The sequence below is a fragment of the Plecotus auritus genome (genome assembly GCF_963455305.1).
Source record: "Plecotus auritus genome assembly, chromosome: 8".
NCBI classification, from domain to species: Eukaryota; Metazoa; Chordata; class Mammalia; order Chiroptera; family Vespertilionidae; genus Plecotus; species Plecotus auritus.
In genome coordinates, this window is record NC_137782.1 from 26,463,291 (window position 1) to 26,491,197 (window position 27,907).

Here is a 27,907-nt window from a genome sequence, read left to right on the forward strand (position 1 = left end):
GCCTGGGCACACAGGCTCCTGTCTACTTCATGGCATTCCCTGTGGGCAGCTCTGGCTCCCTTGGGGCACAGCCAAAGCTGCCAATCTTTTTGGGCCTCCAGTTGGAGTTCCCTGGTTAGGCTCCCACAAAGGATAGTGCAGGTCCCGCCCTTGCCCTCCCCCTGTTTTTGGTTGGGAGCGCACTGTCCTGACCAATGGCCTGCTGAGAACACAAGACAGAAGTTCACAGACAGTGGCATGAATGAATGGAAAGTGTTCGGGAGGAAAGATGGAGTAGAAAGTTATTTTCGAAGATTGATGACGTCCAGCAAGGGAACCAAAATGGAGACTCAGGAATTAGGCTGGATTGCAAGCTGAGTGGGAAGACAACTCCAATTGAGGTTACTAGAGAGTGCTTGCACAGAAGTTGTGGGGGCTAGGTAGGGAGTGGGGGATGCATGGTAGATAGGGGAGCGCTGTGGCAGGAAGACAGCCTGCTGCCTTACCCAGGCAGAGCCCTGCAGGGCAGAGCAGCCAGTGTAGGGTGCACAGGCTGTCCCACTGCCCCCAGGGAAAAACGTTCCATTTCCCGCTGGTTGCTCAGTCATGGTGCTGAACACCAGTGGGGTGAAGGATTACGAGTGGGAGGGTTCAAGGGGAGCCCCCCTCATCCTTTTCCCTCTCTCCCAATCTGGGGAGCCCTCTCCATAACTGTCCTGGCTCCTGAGGGTGGGGTGGGGAGTGGGTCAGGGATGGCTCTGCTGCTTTCCTTGAGGCATCTGTTCAGCGCATCCTGCCTCTAGGGGAAGGAATAGGGAGGATGGTAGTCTTAGAGAAAGCCTGGGCTTTCCTCTTCCCAACTGCATGTTTAGGGCCCTATAGCTTCTACTGACAGAGGGTGACTCCCACTGGAGGATGGACCAGGGCTTGGGGTTGGATGATGTATGGTGCCAGGTCATATGGGAGCAGTAGGAACACAGTGCCAGGTTCCCGCCTGACTCAGTGCTTTCCGTGATCTGTGACTCAGGTGGGGCCCAGCGACACCCATTTATTGACACCAGCACTGTGATAATCGGGGCACAAGCATGTGCGTGACGGCTGTTTCCTTTCTTCTGAAAAGGGAATGGGGAGCAGCTAGGAGACAGATCAGAAATCTTGCTCCACCTCTCCTAGCGGTGTGAGCCTGGGCAAGTACTTGCCTTCTCAGCACCGTGGTTTCTTTCTCTCCTGCGCTTGCAGGGCCATTGTGAGGCATCTGGCACCCAGGGAACACCCGAAAGCACTCAGGAAATTTTCCCTTTCTGTGACTTCATAGAGTACTGTCACACAGTTCGGTGAGGTGGGGAGGGGTGCAGCTCTCTGGCTTTTTTTGTTCCTGGCTCTAGACTGACCTTAGGGGCCTGGGAAGGGGGTGGAAGAAGCCTGAGAGTGATACACACTCTCCCCGCACCTCTGCGGAGGGCCTCTTTCCTCCAGCCTTTCCAGCCCCAGGCAAACAGGCAGAGCCAGCGAAGTATTCTTCAGTGCCATATGGAAAATTTTATTTGTATACTCTCGAATTTTCCCGTCCAACCCTCCCATTCAGATGATTGTACGATTTCCATCCTCTGCTCACAATCTGGCTCCCATCCGAGGTCTACACTACCTGCGAGCGAGATGTCGGTGTTAGGAGCTAAGAAGGCCTCTAGGAGGCGCTGCTGTCCAGGGAGAGGGCTTAGGGACTGGACACTGAAACGTTTGGCAGGTTAGAGATGTGGGTTTTGTGAAGGGAAAGCTTCCCTTTCCACTGGACTCCCAAGCCCATCACCCCCTTCCTTTCTTGGGACCTGATTCTCTCTTGGAGGGGCTGGAGTCTTTTCTTTTTCATGCTAAGGAACTTTTTCAGAGTACATCTTTTTTGAAACATGAATTAATAAAACAAATGGAGAGTTCATTTGGTCTGAGTGTGGCAGAGCCCTACTTGACCACATCACCTTCCCTCACATTTAGGAATTCCTAAAGTGCTTACTCAGACTTCTGTGAGATTCTGAGTCATAGCAGTTGTGGCCCCTCCTGAGGCCTCCAGGCAGTGGGAAGACCTACCTCAGAACTCACACTCCCAGGATGTGCCTCTCCTTCCCTAGGACTCATACTCCTAGGATGTGCCTCTCTTTCCCTTGGATCCTGAGAGGTTCCAGCCTAGCCACTAGGCTGGTGTGTGGTCTTGGTCAATGGTTTGCCCCTCTCTGAGCTTCCCTTTTTAGTCATAAAGGTGGGGCCTCCCAGCACTGCCAGCAACAGCCCCCAAGACTGTATTCTGAGGCCTCTGTTTCTGGGGCCCAGCTCTGGGCCTGGCTTGAGGCCTGCATCTCACCCTGGCCTGCAGTGACGTCATCATACCCTGTATGGATGGCACATCGGCAGCTCAAGTGATGCAGAGCAGAAGCGGGTGCAGCAGCGCTTGACTAAGCGCATGGTGGATGGTCTGCACATCACCCGGGGTCCTGGGAGGTGGATTCGCTTGGGCAGCCCCTCAAACCAGTTCCACTGGTCAGCTACTTCCAGCTGCTCCATCTCCCCTCGGTGGGTCTTCAGGAAGATGACTCCAGGGTCTCCAGTGGGTAGTTGCCTCCCCCAGGCTCCAGGGCAAGTGATCAGGCCATGACCCCTCGATGTCTTTGGGACCTCAGGCTCCACCTGTTCTTCTCCCTCTGGCACTGCTGCACGTGACTGCTGGACCTTTTTCTTCTCCGGCACCCTCACCTTGGACTTCAACTCCTTAGGCTTCCCTAAGTTCTTGGACTTCAGTTTCTTCTTGGAACACTCAGCCTCTTGGAGTCCTTCATTATTCTGGCCCATTTTAGTGCACACAGTGCTGTTCCTGGCAAGGAGAGGAACAGCAGTCAACAGAGCAGGACTAAGGCCTGGTCCTCTTGCTTGCCCCCAAGGCAGCTGCTGTGCAGCCAGCTCAGGGGAGCCTGTGAAGAAAGCTGGGGAGGGCCTGGAAAGGAACTTCTCTACCACCAAAGGCCTTGCAGCTGGGGGCAGGGGATGTGGAACCTATTGGCAGCAGGGATGTGAGAGGTTGGGAAGGCAAAAGGTGAGGGCTAATAGGTAGGGCGCCTGGGAATATTGATGGTCTGCATCAGCCACTAGGTTAGGGTTCTGCCTGTCTGGATTTCACTTTATGGGGTGAACTAGTCCAATGTTTTGTTTTGTTTTCAGATTGTGTTCCAAGAAACCCGAGGGTTCTGAGGAATTCCTCCTGTAGCCCCCAGTGGCAGGGTAAAGGCAGGAGACCTTCCCTCACAACAACACAACTGGGGCTTGGGGGCAGATTTTGAAGAGAGGTTCTGCTGCTTTAAAAGGGTTGGAAAGCCCCAAATGGTTTAGCTCAGTGGGTAGAGTGTCGGCCTGCGGACTGAAGGGTCCCAGGTTCTATTTCAGTCAAGGGCATGTACCTTGGTTGCGGGCACATTCCCGGTAGGGAGTGTGCAGGAGGCAGCTGATTGATGTTTCTAACTCTCTATCCCTCTCCCTCCCTCTCTGTAAAAAATCAATAAAATATATTAAAAAAAAATTTTTTTAAAGGGTTGGAAAACAATGGGACTCAGCCGGATCCGGCTGTTCTATCCGGTTCTCTTGGTCTCCCCTCCGCTCCTTTACTTTGAATTTATATTAGTTCACACAAACACTCCATCCATGCTTTTGTTCCGGCTCTCTGGTCCAGTTTAAGAACCCATTGTGGCCCTTGAGTCAAAAAGTTTGCCCACCCCTGGTAGATGATCCTGACCCTCCGGCTCAGTGTTTCCTGATTACCTGCATCTAGGAAGGCAACAGAGAGAGGAGCCCAGAGAGGTGGAGTTATCAGAGGTATTAAATGCTGGCAGGGATGTGTCTGTCATAGTTTGCTCCCCTGCAAAGTGGCAGCACCGTCCTGAGTGTGTGAAGAGGGGCGAGGCCTTGAGCTCAAGATAATGACAATACTGATGATGATAATGGCCAGTGTTGGTTTAGTGCCCACTATGTGTGAGGCCTGCACAGTGGAAGGCAGTGAAGCAGCAGAGTGGCTTGGAGAGCACAGGCTTGTGGGACACAAGCTGGGATCAAATTCGCTTCTGCCTCTTACCATCTATGTGATTTGAGGCAAGAAATGTAACCTCTCAGAACCTTAGTTTCCTCACATTAACAGTGGGATAATTTTGTCTACCTATAGAACTGTTGTGAAGAATAAACTAAATGGGGAAATGCTTGTAAAATACTTAGCATAGTACCTGGCACCTACCAGATGACTAAAAAATGTAAGATTTCTTAATATTCTGATGCATCTGATGAGGAAACAGCCCCAGCTGGATGTCTAGTCTACAGGTGAATGTCGGGGTTGTGTTGACCTGAGAGGGAGAGCAGGAGGGGTGCCCATCGTGCTCAGTACCCCAGGTGGTAGTCCCATAATTGCATGATTATGACCATGGTTATGATCACAGCTCTGATAATAGACAAGAATGGCTTCAAATCCTAGCTCTGCCTCTTACCAGGTCAGATAACTGGGACAAGTCACTTCATCTCCTGATCCTCAGCTTTTTATTAGTAAAATAGAGGTCATAAATACCTTCCTCCCAGAGCCTTTGTGAAAATTGCGTTTTCTAAATTCCTTAGCACAATGTCTGTTCCTAGCAAAGATAGCTGTTGGGTCCATGTGGGGCCGTGGGGACTGAGCTCACCTGGAGGAGATCAGGAGGACCTTCCGAACGTTGAGCAGTGAATTCCAACACCTTCTGGCCAGGCTATACAGTTCTTGGATCCGAGGGTTTGAATTCTTGAGTAGCCTCAAGAGTGACAAGTTTTTTAACACCTGCCAGAGTTGAGAAACCAGAAAAACAGATGTTTCACTCCCCATCCAGACTTTGGCTCAACTCAGCCTGGCGACTCGTTCTGGTCACTTAACTATGACAACCAGAAGCAGTACCGCATGGGTGCCCAGGCTCTTCTCTGCTGGGACCAAAATGGGCCTCTTACCATTCTAAGTCGGTTCCGCTCAGTTAATTTGCTGATAGGCTGCTGTATCTTGTTATGTGGTTTCTCATCTTGCATCTGAGAGAGAGAGAGGGAACGCTAACACGGAAAAAACCCCACCCCTAAATGCCTCCATTATACCTCTCCATTTGGCCCCAGACTTTATGTCACCTCTATTTGGAGGCAGAACTAGGGAGACCATTCTAACTCCTGACCTCCCTTCACCCCTCAGTGCTCCCTTTCCCTCCACCTGCCCTGGTGTGGTTGGACTCTTTGTAAGACCCTTCTAGATCCAGTCCCTAGTCCAACCTTGAAAACGATACTATTCTGGGGCCTCTTCTTTGCTGATGGACTCATGCTGGGGCTGTGATGCCTCAAAGACGACAGATGAAGCAAGACTGGTACCAGGTACTGCCTGAGCCCTGCCCCTCTCAGTTCAGCCAGTACCCAGGCTGGGCATTAGGATGGTTGTGCTGCATCTCCCAGGGAGGGGAGCTGTGACATCACTGAAATGTGTGACAACAGGGCTGGGTCTCCAAGGAGTGTGTGTGGCAGGGGTGAGGGTGAGGAAGAAACTCTCACCTGCAGAGAAACCTGGTAGGTGACAGGCAGAGGCATATATTGTTACCAACTTCCTGTGAGGTAAGAGAATTATCCCCTTTTTAAATGAAAAGCCAAGGTTCAAAGAGGTTAAATAATTTAATTTACTAAAGGTCATACAGTTGGATAAAGGTGGAGCTGGAAACCTAAGGTCTGACAGTCTACCCATGAAATCCGGGGTTCCCAACTATGCTCATCTCTTCATTCATGTCACATGTGTTAACTGTACCCTGGCTACATGTCAGGTGCTCTTAAGTACTTATATAAAAGAAAATTCCTACCCTTAAGGAACTGACATTTCAGTAGAGGGCAAACAAAACAGCGTGTGTACCTGTAAATATTCAATCATTGGCTCTCTAAAACAAAGTGTGTGCGTGTGTGTGTTATAAATTTTACTGATAGACATCTACAATAATGAAATTTGACAATACTTTTTATTGTAAATTCCATATAGCCAGTTGATTCTTAGAGTACACTTTTCTTGACTTAATGTTTAACTCTTCTATCCATAACCAACCTATGGTTGTAATGGATGAACAAGTGTAGTTCCAACACGAATGTTGATATTTTCATTTACACTAGGAGTATGAAAAGTGAAAAAATGAAAGAACAATGATGTTGGAATTCTACCCAATCATCAATGACATGATCAACTTATTTGCTATATTGGATTATAGTTTTCAAATACTGTAAGTATATTTTCTCATTTTGGGGTGTGTGTGTGTGTCTATTTCCATGTAACAGCTATAGACAGGACACATGTTTATATTGAATCTGCATTATCAACATTTCCATTACTTTCTTAAGGCTAGACCAGGGGTCGGGAAATTTCTCCTATAAAGGCCATATAGTTGCAACTGCTCAGCTCTGCTATTGTAATGTGAAAGCAGCCATAGATAATATGTAAATGAGTGGGCATAGCTGTGTTGCAATAAAACTTTACTTACAAAAGTAGTTGATGAGCTGGATTTGACCCATGCAAACTTCTGGTCTAGACATCAACAAAACAATCAAACCTAATTTATCATGTTACCTATGTCTGTGGTGTAAATACTCCTTCCACCGCTGATTTTAAGCTACCAATGTGATGTCACTGAAAGAGAGTTGAACAGAAATGGAGAGTACCATACTATTATATATTACATATTTCTACAGATGTAAAGACTCTCAAGAACATAGATAATAGTAAAAGGCAGTAAAAAACTATGAAGTGATGAGTTTAAACATTTTCACCTTTGCTTTTAATATCATTAATTAAGCTTGCATGCTTTAATTTTTAATAATGGCTACATTTATCAACCAGCCAGCAGAGTTCCTGAAAATGTAATAGGCTTTTGTGACCCCTAATGAGTCAGTTCCAGCACACCACTATTCTGTCAGATGGAAATAAATGTGTGGAGAAAATTAAACAGGGCAGAGGGGATAGGAGAGCAAAGGTAGAAGGTTTGCTGTATTAAAAGGGTGGAATGGGAAAGATTCACCAACAAGATGAGATTTGTGAAGAGACCTGAGGGAGGTAACGGAAGTGGAAAGTGGCAGTGGCAGGAGATGAGGGCAGAGGGGGAGCTGTGGTGAAGGGTTGGGACAGATCATAGGAGACTTTAATTTAAACGCCACTGCTTTGAATAATCTGCCTGGCTGGCTGCATCAGAATAGTCAGCTTCTCAGGTACCACCCATAGAGTTGGCCAAATATGGGAATCACTTCACAGCTTCTAGGGCAGAGAGGTGTGCATGCATAGGGAGTGCTTAGCTCCACCTTTTAGGAACAATGAACCAAGCCTAGATTGCAGGCAGCTTCTTACATGTGAATGTCCTTTATCATTAGGATGAAGAATGGGAGGGGGAGCAGTGTGTGTGTGGCTAAACATGCTGTGGCCCAGGGAAGAAACCCAGGAGGTGACTTGGAAGGGAAGACACAGAGGATAGCCTCTCTTCTCCCTCCTGTCTACTCAGTACTCCTTGGCCCCTTTGCCTGCTCAGGCATCCCTCTCCTTGCCAGTACAACTTCAGCTCGCATCAACTGGACTCTACTGGACTCTGGTGGGCTTCACCAGAATCATCTACACCTGCCATTCAGCCACCAGGTATTAAGGGCTGGAGACCCACTGTGGGTTAGGCACCAAGGACAGCAACATTAGAGGCAGAGCATGCCTCTTCTGCCCTCAAGAAGCTCACAGGCACAGGGTAGAGGTACCTCTAGAATATGGGATCCTCAAGGGCGGAGCTCTTTTTCTGTTCTATTCATTGATAAACCCCCAACGTCTGGCAGATAATAGGTACCCAATGAGTATTATTTGGAAAAGTGAAAGAAATAGTATTATCTCTGATAAAGGTAATCCCGTGGGTTGTTGGAACACAGAGGACCAGCCTGAGGTGGTCAGGGAAATCTTTGTAGAGATGGTGCTAAGGAATGAAGGAGGAGGAGAAGTTGGCCAGGCAGAGGGGTGTGAGGTGGGTAGGGCATTCTCAAAAGAGGGAATTTTTAAAAGTACAGGTGTGGTAAGGGATTATGAACAGTTATATGTTGTCAGAGTAGAAAGCAAGGGCCAAGAGTGGCAGTGGCTGAAACTGGAGAAGTGTACTTGACCACCGGCTGCTGGGAGTTTGTCCTGAGGGTCCAGAGGGCCTTGGACGGGGCTCCGGTCACTGAGTCAAGGTTGTTGGATTAGGCACTGAGAGCCTGGTCCAGATGCCTCTGCCATTCTGTTCTAGTCCATACTTTTTACCCCTCACATGCTTTTCTCTCTTCAGCTCTGCCTACTTAGGGAGTTCATCTCCATGGGGTCAGGGAGTTCTCTATCACCAGACTTTGTACCCCAGAAATGGTTCCCAAAGCCATTTTCCATATTCATCGTTTGGTCCTTCCATTGACATGGGAAAAACCATTTGTGCAGAGAGAGACTTATCCAGTGACACACGGCTGGCAAGCCTGTAGACTAACTCCAAGGCTCTTGAGTGGAAAAGCACCACTGTTTTTCCCGCCCCTTAGTTGTGGTTAAGTCGTGTTAAGTACATTCACATTGTTGTGCAACCATCACCACCATCCATTTCCAGAACTCTCTTCATCTTCAAAACTGACAATACCCAGTAAACAACTCTCTATTTTTCCCTTCCCCAGCCACTGCAACCACCCTTCTACTTTCTATCTCTATGAGTTTGACTGTTGTATGTACCTATGTAAGTGTAATTGTACAATATTTGTCCTTTTGTGACTGGCTTGTTTCACTTAGCATAATGTCCTTAAGGTTCATCTATGTTATAGCATGGGCTAGAATTCCCTTTTTTAAAAATTGATTTGAGAGAGAGAGAAACATCAATCAGTTGCCTTCTGTTTTGTGGAGAGAGAGAGAGAGAGAGAGAGAGAGGAGAGAGAGAGAGAGAGAGAGAAAATAAAAAAAGAAAAGAAACATGGATGTGAGAGAAACATCAATTGGTTGCCTTCGGTACCAGTCCTGACAGGATCAAACCCACAACCCAGGCATGTGCCCTGACCTGGAATCATACCTGCAACCTCTTGGTGCACGGGATGAAGCTCCAACCAACTGAGCCACTGTGGCCGGGCACACCTATAATTTCCTTAGCGGTCTTTTACCTGACTGAATAGTACCCTGAAGCATTGCCTTAAATCTTTCTGCAATGTAAACAAAAGGTTTTATAGTCACATTCTCAGTTTCATTTTGGACCATGTTTTCTTGTTTGTTTTTTGCATTGTCCTGGATTTGAGCTTGGGAAGAAAACCATTTCTTAATTTTACCATCATTTGCCATTTGGAGAGGTTGAGAATTTTCTGCCATGAAGTCCTGGCTCCTTTATACTTAACAGTCCTTTCTTTCATTTAGTTCAAGGTTTCTCAACTTCAGCACTGTTAACATTTGGGGCAGGATAATTCTTTGATGTGGGAAGAGGGATAATTCTTTGATGTGGGAAGAGTGTTTGTCTTGTGCATTGTAGAATATTTAAGTATCCTTGGCCTCCACTAAATAGAAGCCAGTAGCATCCTCCAGTTTTGACAAGCAAAAATGTCTTCAGACATCGCCCAATGTCCCCCAGGAGGCAACATTGCTCTCATTTGAGAATTGCTGTCATTTCTCTGTCTCTAGTTGCATTTACTCTAAGCTGCAAGAAGAGATTGGGTGGCATCTTCAGCACCTTACTTGGAAATATCCTTAGCTAAATCACTCAACTCATTAGGTACATTTTCTGTTTTCCACTTTATTGCAACAGGGCTGCTACACTTTATGCCACAACATAAGAATTCTTCCCCAGTTTCCAATAGTATTTATTTCACTTTCCTCTATGCCAGTGGTCGGTAAACTGCAGCTCGCGAGCCACATGCGGCTCTTTGGCCCTTTGAGTGTGGCTCTTTCACAAAATACCACAGCCTGGGCGAGTCTATTTAGAAGAAGTGGTGTTAGAAGAAGTTTAAGTTTAAAAAATTTGGCTCTCAAAAGAAATTTCAATCGTCGTACTGTTGATATTTGGCTCTGTTGACTAATGAGTTTGCCGACCACTGCTCTATCCCCTGACTGCAACCATATCAAAGGACTGAGGCCTCTAGTAACAGCTTTTTCAAGGCACTTTAGGTTTTTATTACACTCTTCTCAAAGTCTATTGCCCAGTTCTAATGCCACTCCCATACTTTAGAGCAGCGGTCGCCAACCTTTCGGACCGCACGGACGGACCACCAGTGGTCCGCGGGCCACCATTTGGCGACTGCTGCTTTAGAGTGCTGTGAAAGCAGCCCTCTACCCCAGGGCCCAAATCTCTATGTTATCTATTGCTACACAGCAAATTATCCCCAAAGTTAGCAGTTTAGAACAAGAAATACTTATGACCTCAAAGGTTTGGAGCATCAGGACCCCTGGGAATGCTCTAGCAGCTGAGTCTAGCTGAATGCTCAACCTCAGTTTCTCACGAGGTTGCAGTGAAGCTGCTGGCCAGGGCTGCATCATCTCAAGGTTCTGTGAGGCCAATGAACCTGTTCCCATGCTCACTCATGTGGTTGCTGGCAGGCCTCTGTTCTCCTCTGGCTGCTGGCTGGAATCTTCAGTTCCTTGCCAAGTTGGCCTCTTTGTGGGGCTGTTGACAACGTAGTAGCTTGCTTCCCTGAGAGTGAGTGATCCAAGCATAGACAGCACACCCAAGATGGAAGCAGTGGTCTTTTTTTAAATTTTTAATTTTAATTTTGGAAGAGATACAGACCATCATTTCTGTCGTGTCTTACTGGTCACATAGAGTAACCTTGATAGGAGAGAACTGTACAAAGGTCTGAATGAATAGAAGGCAATGAACATTGGGAGCTCTTTAGGTGGCTGGCTGCTGCATTTCAATTTTATTCAAGATACTATTCTAATTTCCTTTCAACTTCATCTTTGACTCAGGGAATATTTTGAAGTGTTATGTTTCATTACTAAGTGTGCTGTTTTCCAGATAACTTTGTTATTATTTATATTTTAATTTTTTGTATAGTCAGAAAACATGTTTTGTATGATTTAAATTCTTTTAAATTTATTAAGCTTTGTTGTTGTTGTTTTGGCCCAGAATATGATGTATTTTGAATGTTTTGTTTGCAGTTGAAAAGAATGTTTATTTTGCTGTTGTTGGATAAAGTGTTATAAAATGTCAATCAGAACAAATTATATGACAATGTCCAGGTTTTCTATAGCATTCATTTTTTAACTATATTATAGATTTTTCTTTTTTATTTTACATCTATTGGTTTTTAATTAATGTATTTTTGAAGCTCTGTTTTTAGATGTATACACATTTATGACTGTCAAGTCTTCTTAGTAATTAAACCTTTTATCATTATATAATGTCCCTCTTCATTCCCAGTAATGTACTTCTTTTGAAGTCTACTTTTTATGACACTCCAATTTGCTTTAATTAGTGTTTGTATGGTATATCTTATTTCATCTATTTACTTTTAACTCATATATTTCTTTATAGTTAAATTGGTTTTATTGTAAACAGTATATTATTGCCTCTTGCTTTTATTCCCCCAATCTAGTAATCAGTCTTTTAATTGGTTGTTGCTACATTTGGATTAAAATCTTCCATCTTACTATTTGTTTTATATTTTTTAATCTGTGCTTTCCTTTTGCTTTTTCCTGTTTTTCTTCCTTACTTTGGATTGATTATGTTTTGTCATGGAAAAAAGCCTTAACCTCATGGGTACCAAAAGCAGACAATGAGAGACTTACTGTATCCAGGCAAGATACTTTATTACTCATAGCACATCAAACAACATGAACATTAGCATAGTTTTGTGTTGGTTCCCTCAACTCTAAGTCCAACAATGACACAGTGGTCCTAGATGCACAGTTCACATATAGTGTGACTGAGAAACCCAGATCCAGCACTTTTATAGCAAGCAGTCGCCTGCCTTTGTGTTAGAAAGACTGATCTCACCTCTCAAAATTGCCACCTGTATTAACAATCCTGAGTAAGGGTCCAGGTGAAAGAGAAGTCTTGACATATTCAACCAGTCAGATTGAACACAAAGAGGTCCAGGTAGGATGCATTCCAATATTTTTATGATTCCATTTTATCTCTACTAGTGGCTTGTTGATTATACCCCTTAAAGGTTTTTTTTAAGTGGTTGCCCTTGATTACACTAAATATCTTTAATTAATGAATTCAATCTTCAAATAATATTATACCACTTCTTATATATGGTAGCATAAGGACTCTTTAACAGTATATTTCTAATTCTTCATCCGATCATTTTTTACTATTGTCATTGTCATACATTTTCCTTTTTATATCTCTGAACCCACAGTGACTTGATACTCTTTTTTTTTTTTAAATATATTTTATTGATTTTTTACAGAGAAGAAGGGAGAGGGATAGAGAGTCAGAAACATCGATGAGAGAGAAACATCCATCAGCTGCCTCCTGCACACTCCCCACTGGGTATGTGCCTGCAACCAAGGTACATGCCCTTGACCAGAATCGAACCTGGGACCCTTGAGTCCGCAGGCCGACGCTCCATCCACTGAGCCAAACCGGTTAGGGCAATACTCTTTTGCTTTACACAGTCTATTACTTTTAAGGTGATTAAAAACAGAAAAATGTTTTATATTTACCATTATTCCATTCATTTCCAGAGATCTTCATTTCAATATGTAGATCCAGGTTTCTCTTTGGTATCATATTCTTTCTGCCTCCAGAACTTCGTTTACTGTTTCTTATAGTGCTGACCTGCTGGTAGTGAATTTTATTTTTGTTCATCTGAAAAAAGTGTTTGTGTACCCAAGTTTGAAACATATTTTTGCTGGATATAGGATTCTGGGTTGACAGTTTTTTCTTTCAGCATTTTAAAGATATCATTCTATTGTCTTATGGTCCTATAACTTCTAACATATAACTTCTCTGATGAGAAGTCTGCTTTAATTCTTACCTTTGGTCCTCTGTAGGTAGTGTGTCTTTTTCCTCTAGATGCCTTCATGATTTTATCTTTGGTTTTCAACAGTTTGAATATGTAGATAGGTCATAGTGTGTGTGTGTGTGTGTGTGTGTGTGTGTGTGTGTGTGTGTGTGTGTATCTGTATCTCTTCTGGGATTCAAATTACACATTAGCTCTTGGATGTTCTGTTCTGTTTTTTTGTTTGTTTGTTTGTTTTGCGTTACTCTTTTTTCTCTTTCTATTTCAGTTGGGTGGTCTGTTGACCTATCTTCAGGTTCAGTGATTCTTTATCAGGTGTGTTAAGTTTACTGATGCCCTTGCCAAAGGCATTCTTCATCTTTGTTACATGTTTTTAAATTTTCTAGAATTTTCCATATGACTCTTTTTTTTATAGTCTCCATCTCTCTGCTAAAATTCCCCTTCTGTTTATGCATGTTGTCCACATTTTCCAACAGAGTCTTTCACATATTGTTATAATTGTTTTAAATTCTCTGTCAGATAACTCCAGAGAGTTATCTGGGTCTTCAGTCTGGTTCTGTTGATTACTTTGTCTCTTGACAATAGGGCTTTTTGTTTTTTGTTTGTTTTGTAAAGTTGCTTTTTGTATATGTGTTGTAATTTTTATTGATTTCTGGACATAATGTATAGAACAGTAGAGACTGAGGACAAATTGTTTATACCTATAAAATGTCATCTCTTTTTAAGCCATTAGTGTTAAGGACTGAGTCAATTTTGTCAAGAGTTGAACTATGTTTGGGTTTTATTGTTTCCATGATTACTTTTAGCATCTGCGGACTCCCCCTCTCACCCTAGCCACACTGGGCCTTTAGTAATTCAATAAAAACTGTAGCTGAACTCTCCTTACCTGCTTGTGTGGAGACCTTGTCTTCCTCCTGCTTCATAAGTATGCCAGTGCCTGCATCCCATTTCTTCTTGGAGGCTCCTGTCCTTCTTTGGAATTCAGGTTAATTGGTTGCTCTGCAACCTCAGCTCTCTGATGGATTCAATAAAAGTTATAATTTTATAGATTACCTAACAATTTAAAAAAAAACTATTAGTGTGGTAATGATGTTCTTCCCAGCTTTCTGCATCCTAAATGGAAGACAGTAATCTAAGCCATCTGCTTTTTCACTGCTCCTTTCAACTTCCTTTGCCATCCACTCCTAGGTCCATTGCCTGGGTCTTTCTCTTGGCTGACACTTTTCCAGCATAGCCACCTGAATTATTTCTAGCGTGGATGTTTTCTTCCCCCTCAACCCTTTCATCTGGCAAGTACCTGGCAAAAAGAAGGGACAGAAGTTCCTGATCTGTCACTATCTTGGGGACAGCTCAAAATAATCCATGGAGTCCTGTTCCTAGGGATGAGCCTGAAAAGGGGTAAGATGACTTGGTGAGCTGAGTTTTCATCCACTGTACTCCTGACGTGGCCTTATTCCTCTGTGCTAGGAAATGGGACCACGTATCTACTCCATCCATTAATGAGGAGTAAGAATCAACTGACCAAACATTCCCTGGAAGATGAAAACTGCAACAGGGTTAAAGAGGAACAGGCTGGGAGTAGTGCTTATAAGCACAGTCTCTGGAGGTAGCCTATCTGGGTTCAAATTCCAGCTCCATCACTTACTAGCTGTATGGCCTCGGACAAGTCCCTTCACTTCTCTGCATCCTAATTTCTGTATCTGTATCTGTAAAATGGAAATAATAATAATACTTACCTCGCAAGATTGTTAGGAGGATTAAAGGAGTTAATATATACAAAGTACTTATAATAGTGATGGGTGCATAACAAGCTCTGTGGAAGTGTTAACTATTAAGGCATACTTCTCTAATTCCAGAAATTCATGAAAGCAGTTTCTTCCCTCTCTTAGAACCCATTGCAAGCAAAACAACTAATGTTTACTGAGCACCTCCAAAGTACCCAAGTCCTGTACTAAGTATTTTATATGAATTATCTCATAAGGTAGAGATTAATCATTCTTATCTAATAGGCAAGGAAATCCAGGATCAGAGAAGTTAACTGTTTACACAGCTGGCTTGACACAGAGCCAGGTTTACAACCCAAGAGGGTCTGACTACCATGCCTGTGCTCTTAACCACTGCACTTGTTTCTTCCCACAAACTAGTTTCCTTGCTTGCAAAATAGTGGGAAATCTGCTTGCTGTATTTCTCTCACAGACTTGTTTTGAGATTCTGATAACAATAGAAGAAGCAGTGCTTTAAGTATTTGTACAGAGTGCTGGTCCCCTGACATGGAAACATGAATGTCTCATGAATTTTCACATCCATTCTTTTTCCCCTCATCTCTGCTTGTTGAACTAATTTATTCAAAACTCAGCTCGGATATCAGGCCTAGATATTATCCTGACAACAGAGGGACTTAAGCAAAGGGTAGCAAGTCAGACTTACCTGTTGAAATGATGATTGACTGCTGTGTGGGGAATGGAGTGTAACAGGGTCAGAGGAAGAAAAACCAGCCAGAAAGCTGGTGTAGAAGCCAAGGGAGAGATGATGGTGGAAACTGAGAGGAATGGTGGATGGGAAAGATATTTGGGAAAGAGAATCGACAGGAAATGAACATGTATTTTAATGAGGGCAGCAAAGGACAGAGAGGCGACAAGGACGAGTCCTAGTTCTTGGCTTGCTCAAGGATGTTCGTTGAATGATCAAGTGACCCCGCCGCAGAAGCATCTCCAACAGACACCTGCCCGCCCCGCTCCCCAGGGGAGGAGGGGGCTTCTGGAGCTAGGAGCACCAGAGGATGGGTGGAAGGGAGGAGGAAGAGAATGGGCACAGTCTCTCTGTCCGGGAACTGCAAGGACACTGGCACTGGTCTGGAACAGGAGGCGCTGCGAGGGAGCAAGCTTTTCCCCTCTCGGCCCGCAATTTGCGCCTCTCCCCTCCACCCCCGCCAGCCCGGGCGTGCAGCGCCCCTCTTAGCACCCTGCAAGCGTTGGCTTGCCGCCGGCCTCTGGGGGTGCGGCGCGGAGGCCCACCCCTCTAGTCCTGACCCGCCCCGTCCCGGCGCCCACCCCGCCCAGAGCGCTGGAAGGCTGGGCGTTGGTTCTGCCCAGTCCCGGACCCTGGAACCGGGCTGCCTTGGTGAGTCCTAGGGTCAGGGGGTCCTCCGCCCCACTGCATCTGCCTGGGTGCACTGGGTCGATGCCCTTCCCCTCCGGCCCGTCCTCAGCCTCCCTTTCCCCGCTTGCGCCCTCTTGAGATGTGCGCGCATCAGCGTGCGAGTTTGGCCGAGGGTGCCGGGGTGCGGGTTCGTGCTGGTTGCTTCGAGGCTTCGGGAGTCCGAAAGCAGCAAGTGTGCGTGCGCCGGGAGTCCCGGAGTCCGCGCGTGCTCCCGCGCGTGTTCCCGCGGCGGGTCTGCGCTGGCAGCGGGGCGCGGCTAGTGGAGCGGAGCGTGCGGAGCCCAGCGCGCGGGCGGCGGCAGGCGGAGCGCGGAGGAGGCAGGCTGGGCGCGTGGAGGAAGGATGCGGGTCGGGAACTTTTCGCCCGACCTGGAAGTACCAGCTTTCGCGCCCGAAGGGGCTCCCCGCGACCGCTGGGCGAGAGGCAAGAGCGTGTGCCCGCCGCCCCTCCCCCACTTCCGCCTCCCGCCTCTTCCTCGTTCCCGGCTCCCAGGGCCCGTGCGTCCCGGGGGAGAACGGCGGCGCAGCCCCACCCCGGCCGGCGCGGCTCGCTCCCACGCCCCCGCTGCCGTCTCGCCCGAGCGGACAGACTGAGTCAGCCGGGGCGCTGGCGCGGCAGGTAGGGGCTGCGCGGCGGCGGGCGCAGGTGCTGCGGGAGGGCCGGTGTGTGTGGTGGGAGGACGTGAGCCCGGGCGGCCCGGCCCTGGGAGGGGGGCCACCGTCACCTCCCCTCCCTTCCCCGGCAGACCAGGCACGTCCCTTTTTAGGGAATTCTTTTGCTCTCTCTGACTACAAGTGCGGGTGGGGCCAGGAGGGCGCTCTCCTTTTCGCTGGTCCCCAGCCGGGCCCCTGGCAGCCTCCTTCTCCCAAATCTCTTCACCCCTCTCCCAGCACCTTTAGGGGGGTAAACAACTCCCTTATCTCCAGCACTCGGCTCTGCGGGGGTCCCCGGGCGGGCAGCTCCTTCAGTCTCTTGAGATTGATGGGGTTGGGGGAGGGTGAAAAGAGGGGGCGCTCGGAGCCCCTGATCCCTGTCACTTCCTACTCTCTTACTTGCCCTCCCCCAACCGCTGCTAAAGCTGTCAGCCTCAGGGGCCCGGGTATTTTTAGCGTTGTGACCTGGGCTGCAGATCTAAGCCTTTCTCAGGAATCAGCGTCAGCGCCTTCCTCCTCCACGGCCAGCCCAGCCCACGGCCACAAGGTCTCCCCACACTTCCTGGGCCCTGCCTGGTCCACTGGGTTTGGGTCCCTCTCGGCCATCCCAGCGCTTGTTGAGCTGACGAGGATCTTGGAGATGCTTGAATACAGATGAGGCGGGGAAGGTTGTCTGCGGGGGGGGGGGGGGGGGGTGATCTGGTCCCCAGGTTAGATACTACTCCCTTGCCTCTGGCGATGGGCTCTGAGCCGAATGCCTGGAAGGAGATTGAGCGAATGCGAGTGAATGTATAGGGCCTGGGCTGGCCCAGAGCTCTGGTGTTCCGGAAAGCTCTCAGCACTGGGGGCTTGGTCTGAATTGGACCCAGGACCTGCCCTTCCAATTGCTGCTCACTGACTAGTGGGAAGATAACAGTGAGATGTGTCGGTGGAGACATCAGTGCAAATAAGAGCTGTGGGAGTGCAGAGACGAGCTTTACATTTCACAGAGCACCCTCACAGCAGTGTCTTGTGTTGGAGGCTGGTAGGATGATTATACCATTTTCCAAGCGGGGGCTGAGGCTAGAAAGATGATGTCCTTAGGCAAAGAGCCAAGTCTGGAAGTCAGGTCTTTGACTTCAGAGCAGGGTAGGGAGGGAATGGAGGTGCAAGTGATGGGGTATGTGAGTGTAGAGCGAGAGAGAGGCGGGGAAGGGGTACTTTAACTTTTGTCTGGGTTTTGAAGAATGGGCAGGAACCACACCACTAGAGGAAGAGGACCTTCCACCCTGAGATCTCTGTCCTATCCTCTTCCCTGGGCTCAGAGGACAGGCAGATGGAGGCATGAGTGGATAAAATGCCTCCCCTATTTGGGGATGGCATGATTCGGAGACTTGGCCATTGGCCCTGTCCATCTCCTGAACACAGAGGAGCCTCTCTGGCCGTGCCTGGAACTGGCATCCCCTTTGTGGAGCTAGGTCAGCCCCGCCTTTGTATGAGGCTTGACGTTTGTGGTAATGGACTTTGCTTTAGGGAAAGGGAAGGAGGAAGCCACATCCAGCGGTGTCCAGGCTGGAACCAGAGGCCCCTCTGTTGGGATGCTGACTGCAGTGGGACTCCCCATACTCAAGCCCCCACTGCATTATCTCTCAATTTCATAGCTTCGTCTTCTACCTCCAGGAGCTGACATGGACCCAAATCCTCGGGCATCCCTGGAGCGTCAGCAGCTCCGTTTGCGGGAGCGGCAGAAATTCTTTGAGGACATTTTACAGCCGGAGACAGAGTTTGTCTTCCCTCTGTCCCACCTACATCTAGAGGCACAGAGACGTAAGTCCTGGGGAGAAGGACTGGAATAGGGAGCAAGTCTTATAGATCCAGAATCCTGGGGGCCCCTCCCCTCTTATTTTCTTGTTCCTCTGAACTTCTGTCTCTGGACCTGACAGATATCTCTGACCATCCTCTTGGCTCTAGCCTGGGTCCTCCTGACTTGTCCCCTTCTTGATCTGCAGCCCCCATAGGTAGTATTTCATCCATGGAAGTGAATGTGGACACACTGGAGCAAGTGGAACTTATTGACCTTGGGGACCAGGACGGAGCAGACGTGTTCTTGCCTTGTGAAGATCCTCCATCAACCCCTCAGACATCGGGTATGCTACTGTGCTGAGACTTGGGCACCAGTTAGCCAGAGCCGGATGTTGGGGCTCTGAAGTGTGGGGACAAGACTGGGGAAGTATACCCGCAGGGGCTGGAAGGGGCGTTTCCACCAGTGAAACAGCTGTCTGTTCTGATTTTAGGGAAGTTGACCGGAAGGGCAACTGTGTTACAGATCCCCAATCCAAAACTCTAGGAATGCCCAACCCCCACTTAGCCTTGTTAATTTTACATTTGTAAAATTAATATAATTAAAATTATGTAAAAATGGGATTTTTTAGAGAACTTAAGCAGTTTTAGGTCATCCTAATAATATAGTATTTATTGAGCACTTCATTAAGTTTCTAATACTGTGTTAAAATGCTTTACATATATTATCTCAATCCTCACAAATGTCTTATTAGGGCAGGTAGTATTATCTCCATTTTATAAAGAAGGATATTAGACTCAGAGAAGTTGTCACATAGTCAGAAAGTAAAAAAGCTAGGTCCAGACCATGGCTTTCTGACTCCAAAGCCCACATACTTAACTTATTAATTGCCGCTATTAATTGCTAGCCTATTACTATGTGCCAGACATTTTATAAGCATTATTATATTTCATCCTCAAAACTCTTCTGGAATGGAGGAATCCCTTTTTTTACAGAGAAGGAGCAGAGTCCTTGAGAGGAAAAGTGACTTTCCCAAAGCCACTAAGCAAATAAGTGACATAGGCAGAACTTGAAATCTTGAATTGATTGACTTCACTCTAGAGCCCAGATGTGATCCCAGAAGTACAAGGGGATGGGAGTCAGGAGACCTGGCTCTTCACTGGACTGGCTAAGTGACTTTGGACAAGTCCCTGTCCCAGCTTCAGTCTCTCCTGACCAGGTCATCCCTGAGAGTCCTCGAAGCCCTGTTTGTGGTCCTGACCAGCTCTTGTCTCTGGGCAGGAGTGGACGACCATCCAGAGGAGCTGCGCCTGCCGATGCACACGCCAGACAGGACCACATCCCGCACTTCCTCCTCGTCTTCTGACTCCTCCACCAACCTGCACAGCCCAAATCCCAGTGTTGGCGGAGCAGACACTCCCTTGGCCCAGTCTGATGAGGAGGATGGGGATGAGGGAGGGGCAGAGCCTGGAGCCTCCAGCTAGCAGTGGGGCCCGACCTGTGGACTGACTGAGCTGGCTATTCTCCACCTGAGACCCTAGGCCCAGCCAGAGCTCTTCCAGGAAGACCAGACTCTACCTGTAGTAGGCACCAGAGGGAGGAAAGAAAGGTGGGATGGTGTCTCTCCTTGGGAGTTAACTCTCTGTTGTTTTACTGCTAACCTTTTCCTGCTGCAACGTTCCCACTAGTGCTTGGCTTACTCCTGAGGTAGAGCTTGCAAGCAACGAGATGGAGATGAGGTAGGACAAGATGCCATTGCTTTTCTTAGCACTCCTTCTCCCCCACACTACCCTGGCAGTCTTCTAACAGAGTCTCCTACACCAGTGTCTCTAAATGGACATGAACTCTTTAGCACTCAAGTGAGGTGGCACTCCAGCCATCCTGCTTCCTTATGTCCTTTTTTTGGAATAGGGCATGGTATAAATAATAAACAAATGATAATATACCAACCATTCCACTTCATTTTTCACATTGTAAAGTTGTCAAACCCACTGTATTTGTTTAGCTCTTAACCAACACCATATCCCCCTCACTCATTTGTTTCATTTATTTTAGAAATATTTTTTGCACACCTGTGCTGGGCATTTGGGATACAGTTTTGAATAGGACAGGCAGTATCCCTGCCTCCATGGGGTTTCCTCTTTCTGGAGGAGGAGATAAAGTAAATACCAGAGTTCCCAGTGCAATAAGTAGCATGACAAGGAAGTACTCGGGTATCAGAAAACGGGCATCTTAACCTGGCTTGTATGGTTGCTGAAGAGCTGATTTTGAAGCCGATATCCAAAGGGTGAGTAGGAGTTAGATAGTTGGGGGCTGTATTCCAGGCAAAAAGAGCAGCTTGGGAAGACTTTAAATGGAGGGAAATAGCTGTGAGGAACTGAAAAAATTCAGCTTGGCTGAACTGTTGAACTTGAGGAGGAGGTGAAGGGAGAGGTAAGATGACAATGATCAAGTCATAAAATGCTTAGAAGCCTGTACCCAGTTTCACTTTGACTGCTAGGAAAATATCAGTAGCTTAAGGTACAGATTTATGTCCTCATCTTAAGTCCAAACTACAGGGGTATCTGGCCGCTCCTTAGTGGGCACCAGGGACCTGTTTGGCTCTTTTGCTCAGCCATCCCAGGCATGTGGCTCGAATTCTCATTGATATTTCATGTCTAAGATGACTGTTGAAGCCCCACCATCATATCCTTGAAACTGGCAGAAAGCAAGAGAAGAAATTGAAGAGGGGCAAAGCACACCCAGCAGTCTAGTCCCACGTCAAGAAGCGTTTTTGGAAGTTCTATTCACTTTCATCTCATTGGCCAGCACTTGCTAACATGAGAAATGCTTTATGTATGGACATTTTATAGACATAGGGACATGGCACTATCTAGAAGAAAGGAAATTCTGACCTTTGGAAGGACAATTACCCTTTCAAGTCACTAAATTACCAATGCATCTGATTGCTTTTCTACCTCTCAAACCTCTCAGAAGCTCGTTGGCTACTGGGAAGGCTGGGATAGTTCTTTCGTAGGGCACACTGCTATCTTGATAAAATCAGGGTTATATTACTAAGGAACAAGAAGACAGGGATAGGTAACTAGCAGTTTACATGTTAGAGGCCACGTTAATGAATTTGAACTCTATTGGGAGTAATGAAATGTTACAAGTGGTAAAATTTGCTTGTTAAAAGGATAATTCTAGCTGCAGTGTAGAAAATATATTGGAGGAGCCCTGACCCCGGTTTGGCTCAGTGGATAGAGCGTCGGCCTGCGGACTGAAGGGTCCCAGGTTTGATTCCAGTCAAGGGCATGTACCTTGGTTGCGGGCACATCCCCAGTAGGGAGTGTGCAGGAGGCAGCTGATCGATGTTTCTCTCTCATTGATGTTTCTAACTCTCTATCCCTCTCCCTTCCTCTCTGTAAAAAATCAATAAAATATATTTAAAAAAAAAAAAAGAAAATATATTGGAAGAGAACAGGGTCAAGAGAGACATAAAACAACACAATAATGCATGTGTGACATAACTGTGGCCCAGAAGATTGTGGTGATGATAAGCTTAACTGGGTATAAACAAATGACACTTATTCAGTAAATATTAGATGTCAGCGTGGAACATGTGCAAGACATTGAGCATGGCCTTAGGAATGTAGTGGCAACAGGATACAGTCATGCTGTTACAGAGGTTAGAGTTTCGAGGAGGCCAAATGTAAAATTGCAACTCTGGTGCTAGAAAGGAGTTAATAGCCTATTCGGAGAGGCCACTAGGTGTTTCCTTTGAGGAAGTGGCATTTGAGCTGAGATCTGAAAGATGAGTAGGAGTAAACTAGGGGCAGAATGGCTAGAGGGGCTCCTTATGGAGTACTGATTGGAGAGGACCAAGTGGGTGTCTGGAAACTAGAAGATGATTGCAGGCAACTAGATAAGAGGTAATGGACTAGGGTGAGGGTGGTGGGGGATAGAAAAGCAGAAGGAATGAAGAGAGGTTTAGGAGGCAAATTCCAGAAGATTTGATAGGTGGGGTGTGAGAGAGGAAGGGCCCAGGGTGCCACTATTGTTTCTGTCTTGTACAACAGGGTGCTTCACCCAGATGCTGAGTTTAGGAAAGAACCAGGTGTGGGAAGAAGGTCATAAATTTGGTTTTGGACCTGATGAGTTTGAGGTACTTTTGAGACATCAAAGGGGTCATGTTAAATAGAGAGTTGGACCCATGAGTGTAGGATTTGGATGAGAGCATTGGGCTGGAAAGATAAATACAGGAGTTATCAATGCATAGGTGGTAAGTGAACCCATGGATGCCAACGAGCTTGCCCAGAGAGAGTGTGGGAATGAAAGAAGGGGTTATAGGATCCAGCCTTAAGAAACATGAAGTCTTTTCTCACATTAGAAAAAGCAAATCATGCCACCCTTTCTTCATACATCAAACACTAACCATGGATCAGTGACCTTTAGCCTAAATCCCAAAGCTCTTTGTGTCACCTAGGCTGAGTGACAGGGCTTCAGTCTTCCCATAGTTCCATCCTGCTTTCACCCCTGCAGGAGACCATTGTAAGCGTCAGTTCTTAAGTCTTTTCCTAGCGCTAGGGAGAAACTTGTGGGAGTTTTGTGTTTCTTTTGTCTAAAAGCCTCCGTGTCCAAATTGAGATCATCCACTAAGTTGGGTTAGGGCCCAGTATCATGTTAAATTGTGTAGTTCTTTTTGGTTGCTTATAATTATGCTGTACACATGGTCTCTGTCTGTCCTCTTGTGCCTTCTCTCTTCCTTTGGAGCAGCAAGGCTCAACCTCCTGTCTGACTGTGGCTGCTCATTCTCCTGGGCTGCAGCCCGTAAGCTCTGCAGCTTTGCTATGCAGGGGTTCTTAGCTCCTGGGATCACTCCACTTCCCTCCAAGGTGAGTGATGAGAAGCTAGACTAGCTTGGTTGCTGTCAGTATGTCAACAAACCTCTTAGTACCCCAGGCATGTGATGCTAGGATCTGTGGGGCTTGAACAGGGAGTCTGCCTGGGGAGAGGGGTCTATATACAGCCCTCTGGAGAGGTAGAATTGTTTGTGAACCGATGGGGAGCCTTCATTCAGCTGTTATGAATCTCAGCCCTGCCTGGAAAAGTCTAGGGTCAGCTGAGACCCCAGGACCACTTCCTGGTTGGACAATGACCTCTTCTGCCAAACCACAGGGGCTTGGCTGGCCTTCCGAGCCAGCATCTCCAGCTGGCTTCAGGCCACACAGTGCCCTTGGAGATGGGAGGATGATTTGGAGCCAATTCCGAAGCAAACAGCCCAGCCTTTAGTCTCTCAGCCACAGTGTGGCTTCTTCTGTATAAACTAATCATAGACTGGAAAGGAGGAAAGAAGACAAACTCATTCTATAGAGTCCTGTGTGTGTGGAGCAAATAGGAGAGACCACAATGCAGGGGAAGATTCCCTGGAAGGCTCACTGTAGCAGTCCCCAGGAGTGCACGGAACTTGATACTGTGAACAGCACGGCAGGGTGAGGCAACATGGAACTGTGCTGTGATGTTGTCTTGTGTGTTCGTTCAACATTGCTGAGCACCTACTGTAACTAGCTAGCCTCCTTGCTTAGGCAACAGAAATACCAAGGCAACCAAGAGTTCTTCCAGGAGCAGACATGGCCAAGGATAATAGAAATGTAATGTGGGCTATAGCAGAAGTGCACAGAGGACTGTAGCACACTAGAGAGGGCGAAGGCAAAGCTTCTCTGGAGGTAGCTGGGTCTTGAATGATGGGGACAAGCAATTTCAAAAGGAAAGAAAGCATAGAAAACAAAATCATAATCATAGTGATGGCAGCCACTTTAAAAAAAATTTAATTTTGAGATTGATAGTGTAGCCTCTAGTCCTGGCTCCATCTCTCACTGTGACCTTAAAACAATTTTCTCAGTTTTCTCATCTCTGAACTGGATATACTAGATATAGCACCTACCTCAAAGAGTTGTTTGAGTACATGTCATTAAGCAATTACTACATTCCAGATCATACATGTACATACTTTTAATCCTTACAACAACCCTGAAAGTAGATTTTTCTATTTTATAGAGGAGGAACAGTGACACTCAGATTGCTCATGCTCATATGGATTAAAGGCTGGTGAGAGATTTGAATCCATATTTGTCTGACATCTAAACTCATGGCCTTCTAGTCTATGTCTAGTGGGACAGGAATACTGGATGGGAGTAGAGTGACATCATAATGAGATAATGACACCTTTTTGACCCGTCCTCTCTGGTTGGTTGGGGTATATCTTGGCAGACCTGCCTGACACCAAATTTGGCACTTCATTGAAGTAATGGTTGTGAATTTTACTAAGAGACCATATGCAAAATTCTTCGTGAATGTGTTCCCCATTAGGGCAGCTGGAAAACCTAAAGCAGGAATTAACACTGGAACCCCTACAAGTCCATAATAAAAAGGCAAACCAGCCAGTAAACAAGAGGGGAGGGTGCAAAAACATTTTAATATACTTGCACTAAAGGAAATACATGAATGGCCAATAAACACATCAGAAGATGCTCAACATCATTAGGTACCAGGGAAATGCAAATTAAAACCATAATGAAATACCACTACACACATTCCCACATGGCTAAAATGGAAAGAAAAAAAATTAAGAACAAATGTTGACCAGAAACTCATACATTGTTGGTACAAGTATAAAATGGTACATTTTGGAGAAAGGTCTGGCAGTTCCTTATAAAATTAAACATAAAGACTTGGGATGATGAACACACAATACAGTGTACAGATACTTTGTGGAATTGTGCACCTGAAACCTATATAATTTTGTTAACCAGCATCACCCTAATAAATTGAATAAAAAACAAACGGTGAAATTAAAAAAAATACTAGTTGCTATATTTGAAGTTCCAACAAGAGCAAAGATGTTTTGCCTACAATTTTCTAGTACAAATTGCCATATTTTTAATAAACACTGTATAACATTTGTGACTTAGAATCAGATTCAAAACCTTATCTTTTGATGCAACAAGCAGTCGAGCTTTTTCTGGTACTCAGGACAAGCAAAGGAAGTTGGTACCAAGCTTCCTGGGCCAGAGAATGTCCGCCCAACATGCTCCTCCTGGAAACATCTTGAAAACAAAATGACTCCCAGATCCTCCCATTTCCCTTGGTTACGGCAGTCAGAGCCTGTTGGCTTAACTCCTGTGTACCATTGGAGATACACCCCAAAGCAGAAGAAAATAAACCCAGTGATCCTGATTTACTTGAATTTTAATAAAAAGGTTGCAAAGAATTCTGAAATTTTTGCTACAAGATTCATTTCAGCTGAATGCACATTAGTCTTTCACTTGGGAGAGATTCTCTATAAAGAGGCAGGGACAGCAAGAGAGAGGAGTTGGAGACCTGACTTTACTCTGCCAGGATCAGCAGCCAGTGGTATGTTGACTGTGGTCATGCCATTTCACTGCCCTCTCTTTTTTTTATATATATATTTTATTGATATTTTACAGAGAGGAAGAGAGAGGGATAGAGAGCTAGAAACATCGATGAGAGAGAAACATCGATCAGCTGCCTCCTGCACACCTCCCACTGGGGATGTGCCCGCAACCAAGGTACATGCCCTTGACCGGAATCGAACCCGGGACCCTTCAGTCCGCAGGCCGACGCTCTATCCACCGAGCCAAACCGGTTTCGGCTCACTGCCCTCTCTTTAATTTTTATTTGATTGATTTTAGTAGAGGAAGGGAGGGAGGGAAGCATGAGGGAGAGAGAAACAGAAGGGGGGCGGGAGGGAGAGAGAAACATCAATTTGTTGGTCTACTTATTTATACATTCATTGGTTGCTTCTTGTATGTGACCTGACAGGAGATCAAACCTCCAAACTTGGCATACTGAGTCAACACTCACCTGAGCTACTCAGCCAGGGCTCACTTACTCTTAACTTAATTTTCTTAGCTGGATAATCCGAGTATGGATCATCTTTAATGTCTTTTCTAGTTCTAAAATAATATGACTTGGTGTTTATAATTGTGTGATTTGGCATAAAGTTTGAATAGGTCTGTTGCCCAAGAACAAACTGGCAAGAAAAAAAAATTAAACATACACCCAACCTACACTTTACTACTAAAATTTTACCCATGGTTAGTGATAAATGTGTCTACAAAGTAAATTGCACAGTGGTCTAGTTCATAATAACTAAAAACTTGTAAGTTCAGGTGTCCATCAACAGGAGAATGGATAAACTATGGTATATTCATATAATGCAATACTATACAGCAATAAAAAGAAACTGCTAATACATACAAAAACATGATTTCAAAGGCACCCTTTATATATATATTTACTTCAGAGAGGAGCGAGAAACATCAATGATGAGAGAGAATCATTGATCGGCTGCCTCCTGCACACCCCCTACTGGGGATGGAGCCCGCAACCCGAACATGTGCCCTTGACCTGATTCGAACTGGGGACCCTTCAGTCCACAAGCCAATGCTCTACTGAGCCAAAACAGCTAGGCCTCAAAATTATTCTTGCCATGAAAGAAGCCTTACACAAAAAAATATACAGGCTATATAATTATTTCATTTATATGAAGCTCTGCAACAGATTAACTTATTCTGTGAAGAAAAATCAGAACAGAGGTTGTCTTGAAGGTGGGGAGGAGGAGGAATGATTGGCAAGGGGCGTTAGCCAACTTTCTCGGGCTTTAGGAATGTTCTATATCTTAAAAGTTTGGGTACACAGGTGAATGTATTTGTTGGACTCAGTGAATTTTCCTTTCATCGTTGTGCATTTCATTGTATGTAGATTTCACACTAAAAGAAAAATATAAACAAATATTGAACTCTAGTTAATGATATGCATGCTGAAATATTTGTTACTTATGTCTGCAATTTATGCATTCATCAGCTTAACAATAACCCACAACCGTCAGACCAACTTGCAATTTATGCATTAAAACATACGATGAGCTGAGGGATTTATAGACTGATATGTGATGAAACAAGTATAGTGTAAAATGTTAATGTTGGAATCTAGATGAGGGGAAAACAGGTGTTCATTCTTTCACCTTTGCCGTATGTTTGAAATTTTTCATAAGAGAAGGGCCAGTTATTTGGGGGTTTGCAGGAAAGCTCTGCCACCAGAGGAGCTGGCTAGTTTTAGGACAGAGCAAATGGAGACACTAGAAGCTGAGGGATGCAGGAGCAAAGCCCTGTTACCTCGCAAAAGTAATTAATCTTTTTCAGTCTGTTTTCTCAACTACCACAGAGGCATTCGCTATTATTAAGCACTTTCTCGTGGGTGAGGGGGCTACGTCACCCAGCGCCCACCCACGCCACAGACCCACCACCCTCCTTACCCTCCCAGCGCCCAGCCCACTTAAACGCGCCAGCCCTAA

At 46.0% G+C, this 27,907-nt stretch overlaps 3 protein-coding genes across 6 annotated transcripts in view; 2 read left to right on the forward strand and 1 right to left on the reverse strand.

The window, feature by feature from the left end:
* The window catches only part of SYS1 (SYS1 golgi trafficking protein), a 32,095-nt gene extending 11,598 nt beyond the window's left edge, over nt 1-20,497 (forward strand). Inside the window, exons 4-8 of one of the 4 annotated variants that reach the window (XR_013961427.1) lie at nt 6,154-6,260; nt 7,399-7,657; nt 18,432-18,578; nt 18,761-18,898; nt 19,834-20,497. Coding sequence is in view for 1 of the 4 variants with exons in the window: in XM_080684408.1 (XP_080540534.1) it covers nt 18,432-18,438 (7 nt within the window). In the remaining 3 variants the exon portion in view is untranslated. Of the gene's footprint in view, nt 1-6,153; nt 6,261-7,398; nt 7,658-18,431; nt 18,579-18,760; nt 18,899-19,833 lie in introns of those variants that run through there. The other 3 variants (XR_013961428.1, XR_013961429.1, XM_080684408.1) reach the window with 3 other exon arrangements.
* TP53TG5 (TP53 target 5) lies at nt 2,335-4,903 on the reverse strand. Its single transcript, XM_080685728.1, has 4 exons — nt 4,680-4,903; nt 3,892-3,895; nt 3,778-3,783; nt 2,335-3,018 (listed from the first exon to the last, which is right to left on the reverse strand). The coding sequence occupies exons 1-4, from the start codon at nt 4,853-4,855 to the stop codon at nt 2,353-2,355; spliced, it is 852 nt and encodes a 283-aa protein (XP_080541854.1). The 5' UTR covers nt 4,856-4,903; the 3' UTR covers nt 2,335-2,352.
* On the forward strand, nt 16,347-20,497 carry DBNDD2 (dysbindin domain containing 2). Its single transcript, XM_080684405.1, is given in 6 exon segments — nt 16,347-16,654; nt 16,656-16,723; nt 16,726-16,737; nt 18,432-18,578; nt 18,761-18,898; nt 19,834-20,497. Coding segments are annotated over 6 exon segments (762 nt in total). The 5' UTR covers nt 16,347-16,460; the 3' UTR covers nt 20,037-20,497.
* Nucleotides 20,498-27,907: the final 7,410 nt, after the last annotated feature.

Bases quoted from the DNA above. Each gene is read 5' to 3' on its own strand.
- TP53TG5 (XM_080685728.1), bottom strand. From the start codon at position 4,855: ATGGGGAGTGAAACATCTGTTTTTCTGGTTTCTCAACTCTGGCAGGTG.